General features: G+C 43.5%; 1 protein-coding gene across 2 annotated transcripts in view; it reads left to right on the forward strand.

Annotated features, from left to right (window-relative positions):
* SPRED2 (sprouty related EVH1 domain containing 2) overlaps positions 1 to 25,521 on the forward strand; it is a 256,129-nt gene that overhangs the window by 121,256 nt on the left and 109,352 nt on the right. For both annotated transcript variants that reach the window (XM_085612517.1, XM_085612516.1), the window contains one exon: positions 12,939 to 13,113. In XM_085612517.1, coding sequence (XP_085468643.1) covers positions 12,973 to 13,113 — 141 coding nt within the window. In that variant the 5' untranslated portion in view covers positions 12,939 to 12,972. The remainder of the gene's footprint in view (positions 1 to 12,938; positions 13,114 to 25,521) is intronic.

A 25,521-nucleotide genomic window follows, 5' to 3' on the forward strand; every position in this document is an offset into this window, starting at 1 on the left:
AAACAAACTACTGACACCATACAACTGGAGATAACTGCCATCAGAGCAGACATGAATGCAGTGAACAACAGACTTTCCGCTGCTGAACAGAGGATCAGTGATGTTGAGGACATTGTTTCCAAGTCGAGTAAGGAGATGAAAGCCCTTTCGAGCACATCCTCCATGCTCCTAAGACAGACGGCCGAGTTGGAAGACCGCAACCGTAGGGGCAACATCCGAATTCTTGGGGTTCCGGAGGGTTCAGAGGATCCTCTGGGCTCCTGTTTAGCCTTCTTGGAGGATTGGATTCCTAAGTTCACTGGCATAACGTTCGACCAGCCTTTTGAATTAGACAGAGCACACAGAATCCCTTCATTCAAATCCTCCTCTCGGCAGGGGGTCCGCCCAATCATTTGTAAACCTCTCCGTTTTCGCCATGTAGAAGCATTACTGGCCCATGCCAGGAAAAATCACAACCTCAGCTGGAAGGGTAACAAAATCATCTTTACCCAAGATTTTTCGAAACCTACTGTGGATACTCGTAGGGGGTTCCTAAGTTTGAGAGACAAACTGAAATCCAGAGGCATTCTGTTCTCCTTCGTGGGGCCTGCCAGGTTCAAGATCACCGAGGGGGGGAGACACCTCTTTTTTACTGACCCCGGTGCTCTTGCCTCCTACCTGGAGGGCCCTCCTACTCAGGACATGGACTCGTCGCAGCTTTTGGCCAGCAAGAGAAAATCCTCACCGGGCCCGGCGTGACGCCTGTACTGATTCCTCTGCTCCTTTTGTTTTTGCCCGGCTCCGGTGTTCCGATGTGATGTATTGGCCCCTTTGGTATTTGCGTCCTAGGGGTGGTATGGTTCTTTCTTTGGGGGATTTGCCACACTGATATGTCAACAGTCATTTGTATTCGAGTTGCAATCTTACACACGGCTCTTTGAAAGTTGGATACTGGGAAGGTATGTTTATGTATGTATTTCGACCATGTTGTTTCCCCTGGGGGGCGGGTGGACGCTTCTGTCGTCGCACCTCCCACATGCTAGGTTTTGAGGATGGGGTGGGGTGGGTGGGGGTGGGGAGGGTTGGGGCTGAGAGCGCCCACGTGTATGCGACCATTTTGATGGTCTTCACAGTTGCTTCCTCATTTGCTCTCCTTTTACTTTCCTTTCGTCTTCTCTTTTCTTTCCTTGCCTCCTTCTGCCTGTTTCCTCTCTCTATCTGGCGCCTCCTACTCTCCAGGTATGATAAGTGGCCTATGTACCGTATGCTTTGTTCGGAATGGGATTGTCCGGGCTCCAGATGTGGTATGCAGATATGGTTGTATGTTTATATTGGTGCCCACATTGGGCCTGCACTGGGGTCATTAGAATTTTCACATTTTTCCTTATGTCACGACCCACACTTGGTGAATTCACCACATAGATACATTACTCATGGCCATTGATAAACAAGGGATCCTTTTGAGTGATCTGAAGATAGCTTCCCTGAATGTCAAGGGCCTTAACCATCCTGTAAAGAGACATAAGGTCTTGGAATATTTAGCCAAAACCAAAAGTGATATCGTGCTCCTACAGGAGACTAAGCTTTCCGAAGTAGACAATAATCTGGTGAGGGGCAGCTGGATTTCGCAATTGGCATGCTCACCGGCAGTTAAGAAGAAGCGAGGGGTCTTAACCTTGATCTCGAGATCTGCTAACATCACGCTAGAATCCTCCCAGCACGATGATGAGGGCCGCTTTTTGCTCACTCACTTGAGGAGGGGCGAAGACGTAATTCATGTGATTAATATTTATGGTCCCAACACAGATGATCCCACCTTTTGGTCGGACGTGTCCGACAAGCTAGACGGTATCCCTCGGGAAGATTTGATAATAATGGCAGGAGACTTCAATCTCCCCCTGGACCCGATAATTGATAGACAGTCCACTTGCCAATACCACCCCACAAGCGCACACGCCGAGCTCACCTCTATTTGCTCAAAATTTAACCTTAAAGATTCCTGGAGACTCCAACACCCAGACTCAAGGGATTATACTTTCTACTCGCCCCCCCACAATTCATACACTAGGATTGATTATATCCTTGTTTCCGGTGCATACACCAGCCTCATTGAGTCCTCTAATATTGCTCCACGATTGATTTCCGACCACTCTTGCATCTCTCTTACCCTGACCGGTAGCCACAGAGAACAAACTCCCAAACGGTGGCGGTTTAATAATGACGTCCTATCGGACCCTGAAGATAAAAAAAGGATTACGGAGGCCATTTCAGAATACCTTGACCACAATAAGGTGTCTGATACTAATATAAACACGCACTGGGACGCATTGAAGGCCACTATACGGGGGACGATCATTGCGATAAAAACTAAAATAAATAAACAATTGAACCAGGGACTTCTTCAACTGGAACGGGAAATTAGAGACTTAGAGATCGCCCATATTTCCTCCTTGAATGACTCCACTCTACTCTTAACTCTGACACAGAAGAAGTACGAATACAATAAGATATTGAGCGAACGAGCGGGGGTGTGGATTAATAAATTTAAGGCATTGAATCTCTGCGAGGCCAACAAGGCGGGGAAACTCTTGGCTTCATATCTTAAGCATAGACAAAATCAACACGTAATCTCTTCCATCAAGGACGCTAATAACCTAACCCACACATCTCACAAGGCCATTCTTAATACTTTCAAACAATTCTATCAGGACCTATACTCAAATAATCAGATTTTCGACACTGAGAAGTGCTCTGCCTTTCTCCGTGATCTTAATCTGCCACGCCTCTCAGACGATGACTCTGCCATGCTAGCAATGGAAATTAGTAACTCGGAACTAGATAAGACGGTCAGGTCCTTGAAGGAAAATAAAGCCCCAGGGCCAGATGGCTTCACGGCATCCTTTTATAAGTCTTTCCTACCCCAATTAGGTCCTGTTATGAAGCAGGTTTTTAATCATATGGCCGATACTGGGCATACACCCGACTCCATGACTGAAGCAAACATTGTAGTCATCCCCAAGGAGGGGAAGGACCCTGTTCTCCCAAAAAACTATAGGCCAATCTCGCTTATAAATGTGGATTGCAAAATTTATGCCAAAATTCTTGCGATCAGACTCAATTCGGTCCTCCATAAATTGATAAGCAACTCCCAGGTGGGGTTCCTCCGTAACCGTTTATCTAATGACAACACACGACTGTTATGCCACGTATTAGAAAACGCTGCAACCAAAACTGTGCCCTCGATTGCCATCACATTAGATGCCGAGAAGGCCTTCGACAGAGTCTCTTGGCCGTTCCTGGAGCGTTGTCTGCACTCCTTTAGCTTGGGTAAGGACTTTATTAAAATGATTATGTCACTCTACCTAAAACCGACTGGACGTATAGCTGTCAATGGGGCTCTCTCGGAACCCTTCCCCCTATATCAGGGCACCAGACAGGGATGCCCTCTGTCTCCATCACTTTTTCTTCTGGCGCTAGAACCCCTTCTTCAGGCTATCAAACTTAACAGGGACATTGCGGGTGTGGATATCAACGGCATCCGGGTTAAACTGGCCGCGTACGCGGATGACATTTTGATAGTTACAGAGCGTCCAGACTCCTCCATTACTGCCCTAATGGAGACGATTGCGGAGTACTCTCTGCACTCTGGATACAAACTTAACAGAGATAAATCGGAGGTTAAACCACTGAACGTTTTTTGTACTAGCGACATACTGGGGGACTCTGGGTTAGCATGGCAGCCGAGTTTCATCAAATATCTGGGGATTGAATTTGGTAATAACATCATGGACACCCTGTATCAAAATGAAAAGGTACTCCTACAGAAAATTAAAACACTCCTGGAAACCTGGTCCCCTAAATTTATCACGTGGTGGGGGAGAATTGAAACTATCAAGATGATGGTTACTCCTTTAGTCAATTATCTCATAAGTATGTTGCCATTGCTACTTACCGATTCCTTTCACCATAAACTAGATAATCTTCTAACGTCCTTTCTGTGGCGTGGTAAAAAAGCCAGAATCGGCATCCGTAAATTGAGGCTTGACAAGTCTATGGGCGGCGTTAACCTGGCAGACTTTCGTTTATACCAATATGCCTTTCTAGCGAGGCAGGGTTTGCTCTGGGTCTCTCCTCCTGATCATTATATGCCGGTGTGGTTGGAGGTGGAAGGGGCTCTATTACAGAACATACGTCCTCTATCGGTTCTCACGGCCAACCGCCTTGTTGCCACCCACTCCAGATCCATCTTTAGGAACACTAAACTGGCTCTCTTAAAAGTTGACAGGTCCTTGGAGGTTGGTATGAGGGGATCCGATATGGAGTCACTTTGGCTTAACTCCAAGTTCCTTTACAATGGCGAGCCTTTACTCCTTGACTCTTGGTGTAGAAGTGGTATCTTTTTTCCACACCAATTGACGGATGGCACATATCCTTTGACATTCAGGGATCTCCAAACCCGCTTCCACTTGGCTGATATCGAATTCTATAATTTCCTGAAGGTCAGGGCTGCCATTACGAAATCCAGAGTGTCTCTCAGCTCCCCCTCGCTTCCCAACTTTGTGGCAAAACTTAATAGGCTTGGTCATCAAGTCTCCCAAATCTATCGACTTCTGCGCCCAAAATCCTCCAAGCTTAATTCTAAGGTGGTAAACTACTGGAACGAACTGTCTGATACTCAGCTATCCGATGTTTCTTGGCCCCAGTTATGGAGATCTGTCACACGTAATAAGATTTCCCCAGTCCTTTCCCAAACGAAATTTTGGCTATTACACAAAGCTTTTTGGACACCGGCCAGGCTGTTTTCCGTGGGGATCCGGGAGGACAATGTGTGTTGGAATTGTAAGCAAGACAAAGGGGATTTGGCTCACCTTATTCTGCACTGCCCGATTGTGAAACCCTTCTGGGATAAGGTCTATCTGTTTTTGTATAAGTTATTTAACTGTCTTCTTCCTAGGTCCTTAGCATCCGTGGTGACTGCTTTTTTACAGGAGGACTTGCATTCCGAGGGGGATCGTGATCTCCTTGATCTACTGTTGATTTCTGCAGTTAAAATGATACTTACCAATTGGAAGGACACTAGCAAGGTCTCTTACAAGTGCTGGATGAACTGGGTCATTCATCTCAGGGGAGCAGATAATATTGTCCTACAACAGTCACCCTGGAAATCACCCACGAGGAACATATGGTCTACCCTGGATGACTATTTTGCTTCTCATAAGCCGCCATGATCTCACTTTCTGGATGAAAATATTCGCATGTCGTCACCATACCATGACTATTGACTTGAACGGTCACTTGATGCTGCATTATGTTATATTAATGTGAACCTAGAGGCGTCGGATAACTCTCATTTCTCTTTTTCTTCCCCCTTTTCTGTCTCTCCATTCACTCTCTTCCCTTTCTTTCTCTTTCCTTTTTCTTCCTCCCCCTCTTCGGGAGTTGGGGATTTCGGGGGGACATCACGGGCATGGTGTTCGTCTAATGTTGACAGCTATCTGCTGACCCAGTGAAGCACAGTCATGGGTATTCTGGGGCCCTTGCCCTGATCCCAACTCCTGCTCTGTTTTCTCTTCTTGTGTTCATAAAACTTTTCAATAAAGAAATTTGAAATTGGAAAAATGGGAAAAACGGAAAATAGTCCACCTTTCGTGTTTTTTGAAGAGGAGAAATCATTCCCAAGATGTCTGTTGTGTAAAGTTTTACATCTAGATGTATTAGTCACCATTTTTAATTCACTATTTCATCATGTTCGATGAACGTTTTAGAGCAGGAAATTAAAAAGACATAGTGAGTGGAAGTACCAAAAAAAGTATAGAGCCCTGTATCTCTTTGAAGCAGACCGGCACACCGAAATAAAACAAGCATTGGCATAGCCAATAGGTCTCGCCTTTGGGACCTTATGTGTTTAGCCAGAACTTTTGGCTATGTTGTAGAGCATTTTGGCTGCTGTGCATTATGTTGAAAAGCTATAATAAAAAGTGATAAGCATTTTTGTTACCTTTATACAAACGTGGATAACATTATATACAACTGAAAAACCTGATCTAAAAAAAGATTTTAACATAAATGTCTTCTAGTTTTTTTGTACTTGCACTGCTGGCAACTTCTTCCTGCCTGTTCTCATGCTCGTTTGTTATAATTTTATTTTGTTATGGGGGAGCGGGGCATAAATAACTGGAGAGTGGAGTTTGGAAAACAGTAATTTAATTAGAAAACGAACAGCGGACGGACACTAGGGGAGAATCAACAGATACCAGATTCCAAGGGCAGACTGACGGTGATGCTTAGGTATAATGTTATGGGGCTCCTCCAGAAACGCTTATGGGGGTAGCTTGGGTTCAAACCCAAGAAACCCCAATGAATTCTCTGGAGATGTGGACATTCCATCATCAAAGACATCCACGTCCGTAATTAAATGAGACAATTCCGAATAATCTGTATGCGCCACTCTGCCTCCTGTGAAAGCAGATTCACTGAGAAGTGCTCCCAAATCTGTAGGAAACTGGCGAGGGAGGGGGCTCTTACCGTTAATCGTTCATGGTATCGCGCACATCAGGCTGTGAGGATGACTGGATGCTCCCTCAGGGGACAATGGTGAAAGGCCATAAGCGGCAAGATAACTTTACAGAACACTAATGCGAATGCTCCGTTCACAATTGTAAACACAGACAACTCAAAATGTCTTCCATTTCCAGCCCCCTCCTCGGGACGATTCACTGAGAAGTGCTCCCAAATCTGTAGGAAATTCCATTTCCCGCCCCCTTCTCCGGACGAGCTATGGCCAATCAGATGCGGCTCCATCTCTCGTCCAATGACGCCCCAGCCCGGCAATGACCGTGTGTCATTCGTTCCGCGGGTTTGAAATGTTTTGTGTAACCATCCTTTTAAAAACCAACGGGAGGCTCGGTGTCAGCGCCTGTACGGTGGATATTGTCTGACAGCTTTGCGTCTCCTCGTTACTACGGAAACACAGGGCGTGGCCGAAGATGCATAAAACAGCTGTTAAACCACGTTAACAACAAAGACACAAACCGATGACACAAAGTGCGCAAAGCCCATTGGGCTAAAAAGGGTTTCGGCTGCCTGCTGGCGTGTGTCTTAGCCTGGGCTCATGCAAGTTCCAACACACGGTGAGCTGGGCTGCGCTGGAGATGTGGACTCCATAACAGCCAGCCCTGTCACAGATTACCTGTTATCAAGAGTTTAGTGTTCATTAAAAAACAAGCGCGGCGTGCATGTGAGGTCGGCGTAGAAAGTGAGAGCGTGCGTTCACCAGGGCCAGTGCGACTGCCATCTGTTACCAATTAACTTGCCTTTGGCCAATTGCATGCTGTCTTTCTTAGAAAGACGCACGCAAAGGCCAATAGCGAGAAAGCAAATAAAAAGCACACACACGAGCGTGTGTTCAGAGTTTAAAGCCCTTGCTAGAAGCCCTGCAGCATGCGCGCTGGCTCAGGCGAGACCTAAAAAACGGGGAGTGTGATTGGGGTATGACGGGTGGGCTGGAAGAGCACCAGGAAGGAAAACATGAGCAGGGCAAGTGGAGTATGGTGCTAGTCTCCCTGAAAAAAGTCTTGTTAAAAAACAATTTTAAAAGTGGGCCAAGGGAAGAAGTGTATAAGCGGGGTTGAAAGTAGAGAATAAAGAGTGGAGGGCAAGGGTGTGAGGGAGAACTAGTAGATCTGTGGGAGATCAACGATTGACATGCATTCCCATGAAGTGCTGAAAAAAAAAATATATATATAGCTTACCCCGCTGGCTGTGCAATATCCGCAAACAGTTCCCAGAAAAGTGCAGTGATGCTACCGGCAACTCCTTTCTGTATGTGCACAGGAGTGCTGATGTATGGGTACGCTTACGTCACCTCTGGAAAGACCTGGGTAGAATTTTCTTTTTCTGTTTACCGGTCTAAGATGTCAGACAACACTTAGATCAATAAATAAAAAAAATTAAACTATTTGTGTAAAATGCGCTTTTTGCACATCCACTAATGGCAGCTACTGGGGCCTCTCAAAACTGTAAAATAAATAAACTACTGCACTACATAAGGGAGTGGGTGGAAAGAAATCAGTAGAATGTCGGATTGTGTGTGTGTGGGGGGACGACGACGAGGCAGCAAAAAGCCCAAATATGCGCTTTATGCAAAGCAGGTTGGCCCGGCAATACAAGCAAAGGGCAGAGTGGAGATATGTGGTGTAGCAGAGGGAGCAAGGAAAAAAAATGCAGTCTCACAGCATACTAAAGGATGAAGAGGAAAGTCTTCCCCAAAGGTGAGCAGTGGAAGGATGCCAGTCAAACGATCAGAATAATGGTAAAGATAACGCTCTAAGGAAGAGACATACACAACGAAAAGCAAGGCAAGCCAACGAAAAAATACAAGCTAAGGAGAGTGCCAAAAAAGCCAACCAATGTCGTCCGTGGATGGGCTTTAACTCTGGTAGGTACGACCTTAAAAAAGCCCACTCAACTTATCAGTGGAAGGACACAACTAATCCAATCACAGGACAAACTCAAAAATAGGGGTGAAAGTCATTGAATAAGTCATAGAGATTTGGGAGAGACAAAGCCCCCCAAACATTTAGCAAGGGACTTACTCAGAGCCCGCACTTTTTATTTCATCGTGCAGCGTAGGTCTTCTGCAGCAGGCAGCTAAAGAAGCCTTAAGTCTACAGCAAGCCACCCGGGCTCTTTTTCCTTTCTTAAGGTTGTTGCGTAATCTGTTAGCTTTCTGCTCCAGGCCACTCTGAAATGCATATAAATGTTCCTTGGCCCACAAGCGTAAAGCAGCTCTCAGACTTTTGTGCATAACCTCTGGCCATCAAGTTCATTCTCGTTTTCTTTCAGGGTGGGGTTGACAGATAGTAAGAACTTTGATACCTGTTGAGAAATGTGGCTGGCCGCCTGCCAGCATGGTTGACTAACGCAGAAGCATTTTTTTATTTTCATGATTTCGACACCTTTGAGAACACGCTTTCAAAAGCGAAGCAGCCTCTGCGAAGATGTTAGATAACAGTTGTTGAAATAAAGTCGTTTGGCGCCGGATATATTGTTGGTAATATTGAATTTTAAGTTGGAAAATCAATAAATCAATGTGCTGTACTCAGGCATTCAGGTGTGCAGGTGTTAAAAATCTTTTGGCTGCTATGTATGTACCTAGTGTTTGTCTTTTCAAACTGAACCATCGACCAAGAACATGTGAAATCACAATAAAAAAATATCTGTAAGCCTGATTAAGAAAGCAGCTGTTTTTTTTTTATCCGCACCTTTTGTAATGCCATCGTTTTGGCAGAGATGCACATCGTGGCAGGAAGTGCATACTTATTGACAATGAGTGCAACATACCTCATTTAAATAAGTGTTTTGTATTCTTAAGTTGGTGTCAAGTGATCCCATCAGTGCACGTGCTTTGCAGTGCAAACAAGTACTAGCTTGAAAACAGGAAGCAAGCTTGTAAATCAGCACTGCATGCAAAGTATAGGTTTGCTACCTATATGGTATAACTTCAAGTTAAAATATTTCTACATTGAAAAGCAGCAGGCACCTGATCATCTGAGTAAAAGTGGAGGGCGTTCGCAGTGGGGAATCTCAAGGACCAGGGTCTATGTGAGGGTTATTCTCTTCATTGCCTGTTATTGATGATGTGGACTGACTGGATGGGCCAGAGGGGGGTTGTTCAGGGTTATTCTAAGCTTCGCAATAGACACAATATTTAAAGAAGAAACTAGAGAAATGAGAGTTTATGAAAATCTGAAGGAGGTTAGAAAGATTGTGGCTTAGATTCAGTGAAGCAAAGTTTAGAGTAGAGAATTGAGGCTTAGTGCAAGCTTGAGGAGAGGGTATTCAAGGCCATGGAAAGAGGCTTCTTGATGTCATATTCAACATTCGTGATTCCAGGCAGTCTAATAGGACAGTAGGGAAAACAAGGGTTGTTTTGAGCTATTCAAGGGAACAGTTTGACCTGACCAAATGAACCTCACACTAAAGCTTGTCAAGTAAAAGGACATTGGTGGCAGTGTTGAAGGGACTTTCTTTTAGCAGACTCGTGTATATAAGGCATACTTATAGTTCACAAAATAATTTGAGGGCGTTCGAGTAGGCGATGGAAAGGTGGTTTTATCTTCTCACAAGGCAGACACTTAAATGTGTCTGCTTCTGAGAGAGCCCGGGATCGTCCCATTCCCCAGTAAAGCTGGTGGCGGGCAGAGGGGCCCAGGTTGCTTCCAATTTCCACTTGAAACATTTCTGCTATATGGGAAACCAAACATTTTTTTAATCCGTTATTGTGGAAAATGTTGGTTGGACAAGGTTTTTCTCCATCAATGCACATAGTACGTAAGCCTTCAATTATACAAACCATACCATAGTTTGGTATCTCAGGATGTGATAATATCAAGTAACTTGTTTTCTATTAGAGGACACAATTAGGATAAACAGAGAGAGGAAAAACCATCCCTGCCCAACCTGCAACCAAAAATTTAGGATTATGGATATAACGTATATCCTCTTTAGTCTCTGCATATAAAACATGGTTTTCTCATACCTGTGCTGTCTAATCTGACCTTGTGTTTCACCACCAATGTTACAGTAGACTTCCATCTTTTAATGTTTTCTGCCCAACTATTAGTGCACACATGAGCAATTTATTTTCCTTCTGCGGAGTACAAAGGCCAATCTAATTTTTTCTTCTTAGGGGTCTTGCCTGGTAGGAGATATAGTTGTTGCTCAGGTCTCTCTCTCTCTCTCTCTCTCTCTCTCTCTCTCTCTCTCTCTCTCTCTCTCTCTCTCTCTCTCTCTCTCTCTCTCTCTCTCTCTCTCTCTCTCTCTCTCTCTCTCTCTCTCTCTCTCTCTCTGTGTCTGTGTCTGTGTCTGTGTCTGTGTCTGTCTCTCTCTCTCTCTCTCTCTCGCTCTCTCTCTCTCTCTCTCTCTCTGTCTCTGTCTGTCTGTCTGTCTGTGTCTCTCTCAAAATGTCTGTACTATACTGTGAGTGACAGACTTTGATTCTTGCATGTATACATTAATCTAAAGAGTAGTACACTTCAAAACCTGGGCTTGTAAGCCAATTACTGCTTTCAATTATGCCTTCTTTTCATATAGATTGTTTTCATTTATCTTTGTGGGGGTACATTTGTTACTTCGGGGTTTTTTTTTTTTTTGCAAACATACACACCATTTTTAGACGGTGATATTTTCAGACGGTGATAGTTTTACTTTGTTGTCTTTTAGATGTCTACCTATTTGACAAAGGCCACCGAATTTGACTAGGTTTCACAATTTCCTATTTTCTCTTTGTCCGTCTAGTCACTCTTTGACACACAAAGTTTGACAGGATGTCCTCACACACCTGCAAGGTGTCATGCTTCATCATTGGACAACACCACGCACTTCTAACCATGGTTTGATGGAGAGCGGGCCTATACCCTGGAGTCAGGGAAGCATCATGGACTCTTGGGAGAAACATACCAACAATTTAGTGGGGTTGGGGTACTTATTCCCCTATAGTCCATGCCCAGTGTTTAATACCAAGTAGTACCCTGCGAAATAAAACTTATACTGGGTAACCACATTGGTTATTAATTTTTATTATGAATGCTCGGTTAGAAAAGAGCCTCTCTGACTCTAGGGTGTAGGCCAGCTCTCCGTCAAACCATGGTTTTGGAGAACGTGGGGTTATCCGGTGATGAAGCGTGACACCTGACAGGTGTGTGGAGACATCCCATCAAACGTTATTTGTGTGTCAGAGTGACCAGATGGACAAAAAACAATACAAACTATTGTGAAACCAAGTAAAACTCAGCCGGCCTTTTTTGTGAAGTAGGTTTGCATTGGAGGCTAGCTTCCCCTTGAGGCCCTAAGCCTCTAGTTCCGTACCTTGGAGAGTGTCCATTGGTTTTGTGGTTTGGTATTTGAGATGTTTGTTAAAAAAGCAAAATATTCTGCAGGGTGGCTAAACCCAGATTTATAGGCTTTGCCAATGCTTGTTGAAATATGAAGCTGTGTTAGATGAGGAATTTTCCCAAATTCTTTGACTGTGTCAACTGTAAAGCTTCACTCCAGAAATTGATTACCCTTTAGGATTTCAATAACAAATGACACCATGTTGTAGCTATGCTTAAATCGTGAGACTAGCAGCAGCCATCTTAAGTAAGCCACAAGTTAACCATTTTGAAAGGTGTTAGATGTCAAGCCTGTAAACTACTGTCTGTTGCATTATTTCTTCATCTGTGATTGAGTAACTAACTCCGTGTGCTAAGGCAGTGTAGAAAAAAAAAGTGGCATGCTAGAACAGAGGGTAATATTCCTTGCTTAATGGGGGCCATTCTAGCTGGTGAGAGACCAGACCTGGTCATTTGGTAAGCAGGGATTAGTTGCACCTTTTGGCATAGTTGCTACTGAGTGTGTGGAGGACCACCTCATTCAAAGAAGGGCTTTACTGGTCTTTGTGTGTAGAACTAACACTGTTCCGCCCCACCGCCTAGCAGCAGTATACCGTAATCGGCCACCGCCTTTTATCTGTGTACAGACTCTGCCATCCTATACTTTTGCTAGACCCCCAGATTCAATGTCCGGAACCCAGGAGCTCTTGGCCTCAAATAAGAAGCAAAAATGTAAAAAGTAGTCTAAAGATGGTTATAAGAACAGGGTTTATAAAAATACTTTGACTTACCGGCAGAAAGTAAAACCTATTGATAATCAAAAGTACTTTTTTGTCTTGATTTGTTGTGTGATGGTAGTTGGGAGATGTGTTTCAAATTCTTGCTCAGCAACTTTGCATATAATTCCAAACAAAAGATTGTTATCTCTGTCCCTTAGTTACTGTAAATAGAGAGCATTTAGAAAGTGCCTTCAGGCGACTTGTGGCTCAATTCAAGAAATACCATCGCTTGTTGAGTTTAAAAGTCGAGTGTTAACTCTTTATAGGCAAAGGTGTGTAACATGACATTGTTTTTATTTTGTTTTAGTGACAGCTATATTGTGCGTGTCAAAGCCGTGGTTATGACCCGAGATGACTCCAGTGGGGGATGGTTGCCACAGGAAGGAGGCGGCCTTAGTCGAGTTGGTGTCAAAGTCATGTTCACGGAGGGCTGCGGAAGAAGTGCCTTTGTCATCTATGGTGTACGACTAAAGGACAAACTGGTAATGCAGAATGCATCTGTTCATAAGTTAATAAGATTGACGTTGGTCTACCTCAAAACCTTTCACAAGATATATATATACACACACACACACACACATATATATATATATATATATATATGTGTGTGTGTGTATATGTATGTATGTGTATATATATATATATATATTCATAGTGAACATCTGGGGTTTTCTTTTTACTTACATGGCAGTTGAATGGGCATCAAGCAATTTGCTTATTGTTATGCCTCTTCTGGGTTCCAAATATTTGATTTTGGGGTTTGTGTTTCAAAGGGGAATTTTATTTTGCTTTGCTAATTTATTTTGTACACGCATAGTGTTATTTGATTTTGGATGGGAAATATGCATGGTGTGAAGGGTTTGAAGGGTCTGGAAAACACCTAGAGAAAACAGCATTAACATGAATTAGGACTGTATTTGAATATTTTGCAGTTCTCAACTTTTATTGCCATTAATTTGTGTTCTTACAGTGTATTGCCGTCCAAGCTTACTATATTAAAGTGTTTTAAGTTGGACTTCTTTTATTATATATTAAATTTTCTTTACTTAGCGGCACTAAATGTTCCTTCTTGTTCCCTACTTATGTTACTTTGCCTTGTGTATATCCCTATCAATTTTAGACAAGTTTACGTCCATGGCCATACATCGCTTACATACGTATAACAGATCTGTATAGTAGCTCTCTGCATCCGGTGTTCACTCATCTACTGGTGTTCTGGGCACTTCTCATTTTTAGGTCTCACCTGGCGTGGCTGCGCCCATGCGCAGCTCGCTCGGCGGGATTTATTGCAGATGAGGACTTTTAGAAAAGGGCTTTAAACCCAGCCCCTTATTTCCATTGGCTGGCGTCACCATTTATGCTAAACTGTGGCCAGGCATTGGAAATAAGCTATCTGTGTTGCCTCCCTTTGGCTTTTTGGTCCAGCCACTCCGGACTCGGTGGCTTGCTTTACGTGTGCTGTAACAACTTTTCTGATCAGTCACGCGTGAAGCATGCAGCAGTAGGCTCTCTGATTGGTTGTCACTTTCACAGTTCATGGTTCTTTTTATGGCTTTATTTACTCCAGGCAGGCATGGAGCTCAGAGGCGCAAGGGGTCACAGGGAGGGCAGGGGGATCCCAGCAGACTGTGGGTGCTTGGCAGCAGCGTGTTTGCCTCGCGCTTGATAACTTTGAAACTGTGCGCGGCGCCGCTTCACGGACACCGCGCTCTGATTATTTATATATTTCTTAACTTTAGCACTGAGCGCAGCGCCTGCTTCAAGGACACCGTGCTCAGTGTTAAAGTTAAGAAATATATAAAGAAACCGAGCGCGGTGTCCGTGAAGCGGCGCCGTGCTCAGTTTTAAACTTAAGCATTTGAATGCAATCGGACCGATTACATTGCAAATGCTTGTTTTAAGTACAGCGTCCGCTTAGTGTGTGACCTGCTTCTATGGACTCCCCCTTTAGACAGAAAATGTACTCATGCTCCGAAGGGAATTTGATTTGGACAAATGGTGGAGAGGAGGGGCCACATAGTATCCAGATGCCCTGTGTCTCAAGTCAATAGGTCAGCGATAGGTGCACATTCGTAATTCATGGTCACTTTCTTGTGTGAATAATCTTTGTTTTTCCTTTTAAACGAGTGTCCATGTCACTATGCCAAATGTAGTAAAGGCAGCGTCTTATGGGAAAGACGACCTCACGTCAGCACTCAAATGGCGGAGACTCCGCTTAAGGAAGAGGTATATACTTTGTATAGTTGCTTATGGTAACTTTTAATTCATCTGTAGTCACGTATGATACATCTCATACTCAAAAAATAATTTCCATGTAGGTGAACAACGCTGTTAGAAGATCAACAGTTATGAGAATGGTCTTTTCAGATATCCCCGATGCATTTCGGGACTCGCCCTTCGTTAGGGGGGTGTATTTCTACGAGAGAAAATAGGGAAATTGAGCAGAGGTCCAGGACATGAAGTGTGTGAGGTTTAGTAAAGTGAAAAGAGCCGGAGTATCAAGTGTCAGAGGTGAAATTTAAAATTGTAAAGTGTTCGCTTGGGGAATGTTAATCAGAAAGGAAAGACGTAAATCAGTGGACCGTAGGCTAACGGAAAGAGGCTGGTGAAAAAGAGGCTGGTGAAACAAGGTACTCAAAATAATTACGTCAAGTGATACCGCAATTAGGTGTTTTAACAAGAAACGAAGAGGTGAACCGTGTACTACGAAAACCAGTAAAATAAAGTACGAGCGAAGGTAAAAAGTCTAGAAACAAAGGAACATGCGGGTAAGTCAATAGTGAAATACCTGAAAGAACCGCCGAAGCTTCTTAGGTGAAGTCACGTCGAGAGGTGATACAAATCCGAAGTAAAGCAGCGGAAAATAAAGTCTGTTAACCCGGAAGTGACTGGAACGTAACCAGCGTAGAGTGCCATGTGATTAAGAAAGAGTGAAAACAGACTTGGTTTGTGTGCGGTAGTCAAGGTAACCCCGAAAAAAGTACGTGTATGACTGAAAGTAACAAGAAAGAAAAAATAAAAAGTGTCTAATGCGTATGTGTCACAAAGAAAAATAAAAACCGGATAAGTACAATTACACAAGAAAATGCGAGGAAACATATGTACATAATGACAATAAATTTCTTCAAACAGGAAAAAATAAGTATCATAAATCTGGATGCAGAACCTATAAAATAGAAGAGTCCTTTACAGATAACAACTGTATTCAACACGTTCGTTCATTCCGGAGGGATAAACGGAATTGAGTCTATTTATCCAAAACAATTCGCGTTGTAATAAAAAAGCGTTATTGTCTCTTCCTCGTAGTAGTGGGACTTGTTCCAAAATGAGAAATCTCAATTGGCTGCAATTTTACTGGTTTTCGTAGTACACGGTTCACCTCTTCGTTTCTTGTTAAAACCCCTTATTGCGGTATCACTTGACGTAATTATTTTGAGTACCTTGTTTCACCAGCCTCTTTCCGTTAGCCTACGGTCCACTGATTTACGTCTTTCCTTTCTGATTAACATTCCCCAAGCGAACACTTTACAATTTTAAATTTCACCTCTGACACTTGATACTCCGGCTCTTTTCACTTTACTAAACCTCACACACTTCATGTCCTGGACCTCTGCTCAATTTCCCTATTTTCACTCGTAGAAATACACCACCCTGACGAAGGGCGAGTCCCGAAATGCATCGGGGATATCTGACTACGCCACCCCAGTTTAGACATGGCCATATGCAAATCAGTCTTGACCCTGTGCCTCATGGGAACAGTCCAGCCCGAACTGCCAAGCCATGTCTTCCCTGGACCGGAATCAAGCATCCTAGGACCGGTTTCTGGCTATCAGCCGACCCGTGCTCTACTACGCCACTGGAGTCAAGCTATCCTGGCTGATGACGGCTGATAGCCAGAAACCGGTCCTAGGATGCTTGATTCCGGTCCAGGGAAGACATGGCTTGGCAGTTCGGGCTGGACTGTTTCCATGAGGCACAGGGTCAAGACTGATTTGCATATGGCCATGTCTAAACTGGGGTGGTGTAGTGGGCAAAAGAACGATGGATTTAACCCAGATCTCTTGACTGGGGGAGAATGTATGCATTGTCAGCATTCCGTCCATCATTTGTTTGTTGTAACCCCAGATTATTATAAAGCAGCATTGCAGTCTATTAAATCAAGCGCAATAGTTTTTCGTACAGCTGGTATTCTGAGCTCACGTATTTGAAAGTGCTTTAATCGGGGCTTTAAGTGGGCTGAAAAAACTGGGGATGGGGGGTCTCTCAAAGGGGCGTGGCCAATGTAATTATGGGCATGGCTTAAAAACTTGTAGATTAAAAAACTGTACTTAGCACAGTGTGCCGCCCGACTTGTATTTTGCTGTTTCTGTCATTGCATCCAGATATATGATACAAGTAACATCATACCTACAACAAGTCAGGACTATTGGCTTTGTTAATGGTTGTTAGTTGCATTAGACAAAAAAGCAGCAACTATGGCTTGTATATAATGATACAAGTAACATCATACCTACAACAAATCAGGACTATTGGCTTTGTTAATGGTTGTTAGTTGCATTAGACAAAAAAAGCAGCAACTATGGCTTGTATATAATATTGAAAAAGCTTCCACTTAAGGCCCTGGTGAAACCACAACAATGTTGCTGCTCCTGAGTTTCAAAAAGAGAAGGGAAATCCATAGAGAAAATTACTCTCTTTAAAGGATTTCCCTTCCCCTAAAACGCTCACCTGGCATGACGTCATGCCATAACTTCTCCACAAGTGAGGAGTGTGAGCATGCAAACATGATGTGCCTGCTGTCACTGCAGTCACACAAAAAAATGGACCACCTGTGCCAGGGCACAAAATAGAGCCCGATAGAGACACGTTTCGAGGCCTTTATTAAGTTAAAGCCATTTGCTTAGCTATACAATACCATTAGCAAAGCAAATGGCTTTAACTTAATCAAAGTCGAGACCTATTGCATTTTCAATGCTTGTTGTAACAATGTAAACGTGAAATCCTTAACACTTGGAAAATATTTTTCGTATATCACATCTAGCTTTAACCACTTTTTTGATAGTACCTGTGTTGTCTTGTGCATTCCACAATTTCTCTTATGTATTTGCAATTGTTTTTACCGGTAAGTGGACCTTTGTGCCGTGTTTATTTTTAAGACAGACATTTCAGTATCTAATTAAGCAGCGCTGCAGTTGGAGGTAATGCAATGACCGTGGCCTGTTTGGGGAGTGAACCTGGCACCCACCCCCATTAAAAAAAAAATAACATAAAAAAGATCATCACTGGGCAAACACCTCAATTGAGAGTGTGTTGGTGTTTGCCCTTTGGCGAAATATTCGCAAGTCATCTTTACTTCTTGTTTGGTGTCAGTAGTATTTTAATGGTTATTTTGCTGTGATTGAGAATTGTGTCTGATGTCACCTGATTTGGTGGTATCTAATGGAATGTATGGAGCATAAATCTGGTTTAGAAAAATGTATTTTCAGTGCTAAAATTAAAAACGCAAAGGTCCAAGTGACTATTTAAGGGTATGAAATACATTCTTTGGACTACTTCATATTGAATGTTTCCAATACTTGCGACAGTAAAAAAAAAAAAATTGAATCAATCTTATAAAATGAGAAAGTAAACTACAATTTCAGGTAATAATTGTCAAGCTAGAAGGGCATTTTGTATTGATTACCTTGTTGTTCATGGGAGATTTCACCTATTTTTTGGGGAAGATGTGTGGTTCAAGTGATTTTAAAGAAAATGTTGTACTCTGTTAAAATGTAATTACTTGGATTTTTATGAATGTTGCTTTTAGTTGTTTTGACAACATAGTGCCACTGGAGTGGGAATTTTCATTGGGTTGGGTTATGGTGGGTAGTATGGATGGAGAGAAGTCTGTTGGGTAGATTGACAATATAAATTACTTTACTGAGTTAATATTGTGAAATGTAAAACTTTGCATAGCAGAGGTCCTCTGTAGTTTCAGTGCTGTTCCCAAAGATGCAAAGGAACACAACTGGCCACAGCCATCTGACGGCAGCGAGATATATCCAAGTAGGCAGTATATTCCGATGGGGTGGGTGTGGTAGGAAAATGAAATAAGCACATAATGGTGCTATGTTTCTAGCACTGGAACCAATGTTGGGCCATCCTTGTCCTTTTAGATACAAAAAATAATATAAATGTACGAATGTTTAGAAGAAAAAAGGCAAAAAATTCAATATATATGAAACCCGGCAAGTGTTGCAGCCTGATTTTTGTGACTGATTGATTCTTTCTGATACACGGCAAATGTAATTGGTTAGTCAACAATGACTGTGTTTACTGATTCCCAGCTGTGGCAACCAGTATCTTTGGTACAGTTTACTTCCAAGTGGTAAATAGTTGCATTGCATTACAACATTTATATAGCACTTGTATTATATAGCAGTGTGTTGGGCACTGAAGCGCTTGCCTCCATGGGCAGTAAGCTGCAGTGAGTTGGGTATGTGGTTGGGAGGATGTTATTTCTGTTTTGATCCCCATATGGGAAGTGTTTCGATGTCGTGCGCAATGACAACATAGGTGCAGTAATAGTGTTACGGGGCACAGTTCTTAACAGTGTGATGGATGAAGAAGTATGAGAGATAGGCCCACACTTTATGGTTTTAAGTTAGCTGGCAGCTTTGGGCAGATCTGCAGGTCCCTAATGGGTGTTTCATAGTCCGCTTATCGGGTTACTGCACTAGGTTGTCCATTCTGAGATATCTTATTTAAAGTTTATGGTTCTTAGTAGGCATGGATTGGATAGAGACATGGATCAGAGAACTGATGGAATGGACTTGGTTACTATCATCCCATATCTCATTGCCACTGTGAGATGTCAAAATTGGTCATAGCATATAGTTAGCTGGGACTCACTTGAAAGCCCTCCATTGGCCAGCAGCTTGTGGCAGGTCTCTTCAGTTATTCCCTGCTATTGCAGATGGTGATGGGTGGGTTAATGCTGTGGACTGGTACAGTAATGTCACTTCGACTAGTGTGGCTTCTCTACTGGGTAATGGACAAGACCCATAGTAGTTTTTGTCTTATGTGAGTGTGTCAAGCTGTATAAGGAACATATTCAGTCTGTATGAACTACAATCAACTGCCCAACCACTGAGTGTTATGGAATTTTGAGGCAGGAGAGTTAGATCTTGCATTGTAACTGCATTTATATAGTGATATTACCCCTGAAGAGGTATTGTAGCACTTTACTGTGGACAGCACGCTGCTCTGGAACCTAGGATTAGTATTCTTTGGTTATTGGGATTATTCTTGTGCTCTTAAGCAAACCATGCATGCATTTACTTTACTTCATATATGGTAGATTAAGTTTATAGCAGTTAGGGGTGATTGTTAGTGGAAGAGGGGGGATAAATGCATTTGTTTGAGGTATTAATAGATGAGCTACAGTAGATTAGGTATTGTTAGGTTGCAGGGGTATGACTTTTAAAAGCGAAGTTGTGGTCATTGAAATGGAGATGTAGGCAGTTTGCAGGGATACAATAATGGGAATTAGGGACAAATATGCATGTGATTTTAGAGTAGGCTGTGCTCAGAAAGAAGAGGCATGCAGAGGATAGAAATCAAGGAGAGAGTCATACAAAAGAAAAAGCATTGGCAAAACCAAAAGGTCTCGCCGATGAAAGATCTGTTGTCTTTGTCATTTGTTTTTTTTAGCCATGTTGTACAGCAGCAGAAAGTATAAAGTATTAAAATTAAACTAAGCTTCATAAACACATTTACATCTTGATTAGAGCGGGTGCGCTTGCCACATTTTAGACACTATCCCAAGCCCCAAGCGAAGTGATTGCTAACTAATTATTAAAGTACGGGTAATTGCTATAGCCTCCCTGGGGGGCCCTGGTAAGTAACTTGTTCTTCTGGTCAGCAGCGGTTCTTTGGAAACCCTACAACCATAGGAACACTGCGCCATCAGTGCAATCATGGAGGTAAATCCCACAATTAAACCCCATGCTCTATAACAAGCCTGAACCTGAGCCATGGAAAGTGCCTAGAAGTCTAGGAAAGGGGAGTGCTGTTGTATGGAGTAATAGACCTGTCCCAGGGTGTTTCAGTGTGAAGGGGCGTGGCATCTGCATAAGCCGTGTTTCAGAGACTCCCCAGGGCGCACAGCCTGCTTCTCTCGGCCTTTCAGGAATAGCTAATAGCTAGTTGCTCCCCTTGTTTAAGGGACCCCTCATTTGCAACTTTGGGCTTCTATTAAAAACAATTACTGTTTTGTACGTTAAGCCCAGTGCTTCAGCTGTACCCGTAGGACTATAGCTCCCAGAATACATCAGTTTGAGCAGCCATGTGTTCACCAAGGCATCTCCTCCTGATCAGGGGCCGGTCCCTGTCAGCAGCGCGGGGACCAGCAAGTTTCACTTTCCTGTCAGAGGGCGGGGGCCCAGAGCTGGAAACAGGGCGCCTGAGAGGGAGGGTGAGGGTGAGACAGGCAGCGGGAAAGATAGTAGAGAAACAGAGGCAGAGCACAGAGACGGGGGCAACCGAGGAAAGGGAGCACTGAGAACACAGGGGCTAAACCGGGGGAGAGGCAAAAAGAAATGAAACGTAAAGTGGGCGAGCGACTGGGCAAACTGGATAAGGGAAAAGGGCAGAACAGCACTAGTGTGAAAAGGGGGGAACGGAGGAACGCAGACTAAAGAGAAGAGGGGGGACACCCTGGTGACTGGAGACAGAGAGGCCCTCAAAGGAAAGGAAAGCAAAGGCAGCCGGAGACGTCGAGTGAGCCGACCAGAAAAGAAAGAATAAATAAAGGCGCTTCACCATGCTGTTGGCAGGCAGGAGGCACATTAACAATGCTACCAACTGCAAGAGCCCCTGTAAACGCAGGTCCCCGGACGCTCAGTGGGCTATGCGTGTGGCGGCTCCAGGAAGTACCTTGCGCCATGATAAAAAGAAAAGCCCGCAAGTGGTGTGCGCGCACGCTGCAAGGAATTTAAGGCATGCAGCTGCCAGCTTGCACGCTGCTGCCCACTCCCGCATGCAAAACGCTGTGGGATTGAACATTTGTAAAGGAGGTGGGACATGCGCCCACCTTTAACCATTTGCAGCCTTCCATTTAAAATTGACACAGCCAACGAAATGCGTGGGGGGAGTCAGACCCACACACAAGTTTACAGTGATTACCTGAAGCCTCCTATAGAGCAGCGCATGCGCGCTGCGCTAGGCTAGACCTAAAAAGGAGATTTAAGAATTGTTACGTTTTAAGTCATTCAGTTTTTATGAAGAGGCTTTTTTGAATATTGTGGGTGAAAACACATAGAAAGAAATAACATTTGCATGTGTTGCAATTTCGTTGTAGATCATAACATCAGCGCACACATCTGACCATCACCCATGGGTAAATAGAAGTATAGTTTCCTGTTCCCATAATATTAGACGGGAAGAAAAACACAAAAAAGTAATGTTGTACTTTAAATGCACTAGAGATGTGCCTCCCATTTTCTTCTGATGATCTAGGCTGGGATGAACAACACCTTAAGGTGACATATGTAACACTTGACTACTAGCTGACCAAAAGATATTTTGACCATCTAGCTGAAAAAATATAAAATTTCCTCAAATTCTTCTTTATGTCCTTGCTGTCCAAAGGGAATTCCTTAAGGCTTCCTGGTTAATGACAGGGTTACTTCTAATCTAGGATTAGGAACAGGGATAAAGAGAGAAGCTTAAAGCAGCGGTAATGTGTGAGTCGTATACCATAAAAAAAAAATGATTTACTAAATATAAATACAATGAGTCTAGTGATTAATGCTCCTTGAATCAAACAGTATAGTTTCAGGATAACTGCAGAAACGTTTTGGGAATTGGGAAGCAGAACAGAGAAGTGTATTGTGAGCAGGATCAGGCAAATGTATAACTCTAGAGGAAATTTTGGTATCTATGACCATATGGGGGAAGTGATGGTGATGAGTAAGGTGTAACGGGGATCATTGTGGAGTGCTAAAAGGTACTGTAATTGAAGAATATATTTCAAATGCGTTACTTGAGTTCAGTATGAGATACATTTGATTTATCAGCAAATAATCTTAAAAACAGCTGTGACCTTATGGGAAGTGCCTTGGGAACACAGCGGCCCGGAGGTCAGCACATTAATTGTAATAGAGTGCGCTGTCCACCTTATTAACCAGTTAAAGGTGCACTACATGCAGGCCCAGATGCTTAAACGATTCTGTACTATAAGCAAGGAAGCCTTTTTAAAAACTCTTCCTCTTCAAGTAAAACGGTAAGCCTAAAACACTAACTTATGAGGTTTTACTGACCATTTCAATACTTCATGTCCCTTAAGATAAAACTTGCTCATATAGTGTTGTGGGTACATATGCTAAATAGTTTTATTGTGTAATCACCATAGATCAGGCATAACTTGTCAACCTTTTACTTTTCACAGTGGCCCTCCTTTTATCTAAACTGACCATGATATTTGCGTCATTGAAATTCACAGGTAAATATAAGGTGGGTAGCCAGTTAACACAAAAATTATGGTATTTCTTTGAGTGAAATCTGACAGTGCCAATTAGTTCTCTATAAATGTTAAAATGTAAAGTGTGGCATTTGGTTTTATTTAATTAACAAGACATGTTAATGCTAATACAGCAGTCCGGCTAAACCCTTCCTTCCAACCCGAAGACCTAAAGTGGTGCTCCACTTCATAGTGCTAAAACCATTCCCAAACTGGATCCTGTGTGTCTTCCGAGAGGCTTACAGAAGGAAAATAGATTCTTTTGGCAGGCTCACAGAAGGAAACTTTATTGGAGCACATCAGTGAATGTTGTGGAGTGGTATGTGTTTAACCCCTTCTCTGCTCATGACGGAACCACTCCGTCATGAGCCATGGGTGCCGTGTGCTCATGACGGAGTGGTTCCGTCATGCTGCGGCCGTTGGCGGCCGCTCCGCCCACGCGGCGCTAATTCCCCACCTGTGCGGGCGATTAGCGCCGTGGGCGGAGTCATGACGGAACCACGCCGTCATGAGCACAGCTCACCCGTGACTCGGGATGGCGTGGTTCCGTCATGAGCACGGCGCCACACTAATGCCCCCAAACCCCCAAACCCCCCCCCCCCCCCCCCCCCCACGCTGCGGCGGAATTCCTGCCGCAGCCAAGGGGTTAATAATGGCTGCAAGGAATGTACACCATGTTGACAATTAAAGTAGCACAAGATATTTGAAGTTGTCTTTAATGAGCGCTTCCACGTGGGTTCTGCATTTCCATTTGCTATTGAATTAAATTTCTGGTACTTACATGGGCCAAGCCTTGGTTATGTATGGCAGTCAGTCAACCCGTGGCTAGGCAACACAGACTGGCTCCTGATATCCGGATTCTCTGAGCAAGCATCCCATACTGGAGAGCCTGATTGTTCGGGCTTCAACAGGCAAGATCAAGCTGAATTCCCATCCAACTAAACCTCTGGATAGGGAATAAATGCTTTTGGGAAGAGGATGTTTTTTTCTGCTAGTTTTGGCCTTGAATCTCGCAGTGTAGTTTGCCTAATCAGTAAATACACCTATGTATAATGCAGTATAGCCAGTAACATTCTTTTGGTTATCCTAGAAGACTCCAGGGTCTTGTTATCCTAAATAATATTGATGGTCAGGATGCAGCTAAGTATGTGCTTCCAACTGGAGACGCATTTGCATCAGCAGAGCTGTTGGCACGCAAATATCCATAATGCCCCAATTTATCTCTGTGCTTTTCAGAAAAAAAGCTGCTTCAGTACTGGACCAATTCAAGGACAGTTGCACCATGCATTGATCTCTGGAGCTGGTCAACCTTACCTCGACACCTTAGGTGATCTCAAAGTGATGGTGGTGGTTGCATCCTGTCTTAGTGTCGAGAGTATAAGTTTTCCTGTACCTCAGTGACTGGCTGCTCAAGGTGGGCTTGCCATAGTTAGCTGTGGACACCTGAACTCCTGACATAATTAGGTTGCACAATCAAACAGCTGAATTTCCATCTGAGCCCCATACTTAAGATGCCATTCATTGGGGCAGTTTTGCAAAGTGAAATTCAAGGCCTTATATCTGTCACCATGAGTCTGGGATATTTAGGATACAATCCTGATGTTTTGTAATCACTCCTGAGTTTCAGTGAGAGTGGTTCTACGGCTTCTTGTCTCTTCTATCCTCCTCGAATGGCAGGTAACACACGCTGGCTCTGCAGTGAGCCCTCACTGGGCTCAGCTTCAGGGCTACCTCTCAACTCCATTCAGATTTCACAGGAGACATTGGAGGATCTGCAGCTGGTCACTCCTAAGTCCACAGCCAGAGTTCACAGTGGTGGCAGACATCCCTGCTCAGTTGGGGGGGGGGGAGGGGGCGGTATATTAGAGAGGTGTCTGGTCTCCAGTGGAGAATGGCTCCATATCAATTTTCTGAAGTTTTAAGCAATCCATCTGGTCATAAATGCCTTCTTACCATCTATCAGTACATCATAGGATGTTGGTACAGGTCCTCACAGACAACATGTCACCACAGGCAACACAGTCACCAACGTTTGCCATCCAAGGGGATTTTGATGTACTTAGGTCAGTGGAAGAGAATTATGTGGATCTCTGTTATCAAATCACTGCAATTGTTAATCAAATTGCCCCCCTGAAAAATTGTCAAAATGGGTGTAGACCCTCCTGTAGATGGTTCAATGAAAAACTGAAAGCCTTGGAGCTAAAATGGAAACAGGCAGAAAGAAAATGGAAAAAGCACTATGCAGACTAGGATAAGATCGCCTGGAAAGCGGCCATATCTCTCAACAGAAAATAAATCTTTTCAGCTAAACAGAAATATTTTGCAGAGCTCATTCTGAATTAGTTAAATAAGTCCAAATTCATCTGAAAAATAGTTGATGACATCACTA

Source organism: Triturus cristatus, chromosome 6 (assembly GCF_964204655.1).
Source record: "Triturus cristatus chromosome 6, aTriCri1.1, whole genome shotgun sequence".
NCBI classification, from domain to species: domain Eukaryota; kingdom Metazoa; phylum Chordata; class Amphibia; order Caudata; family Salamandridae; genus Triturus; species Triturus cristatus.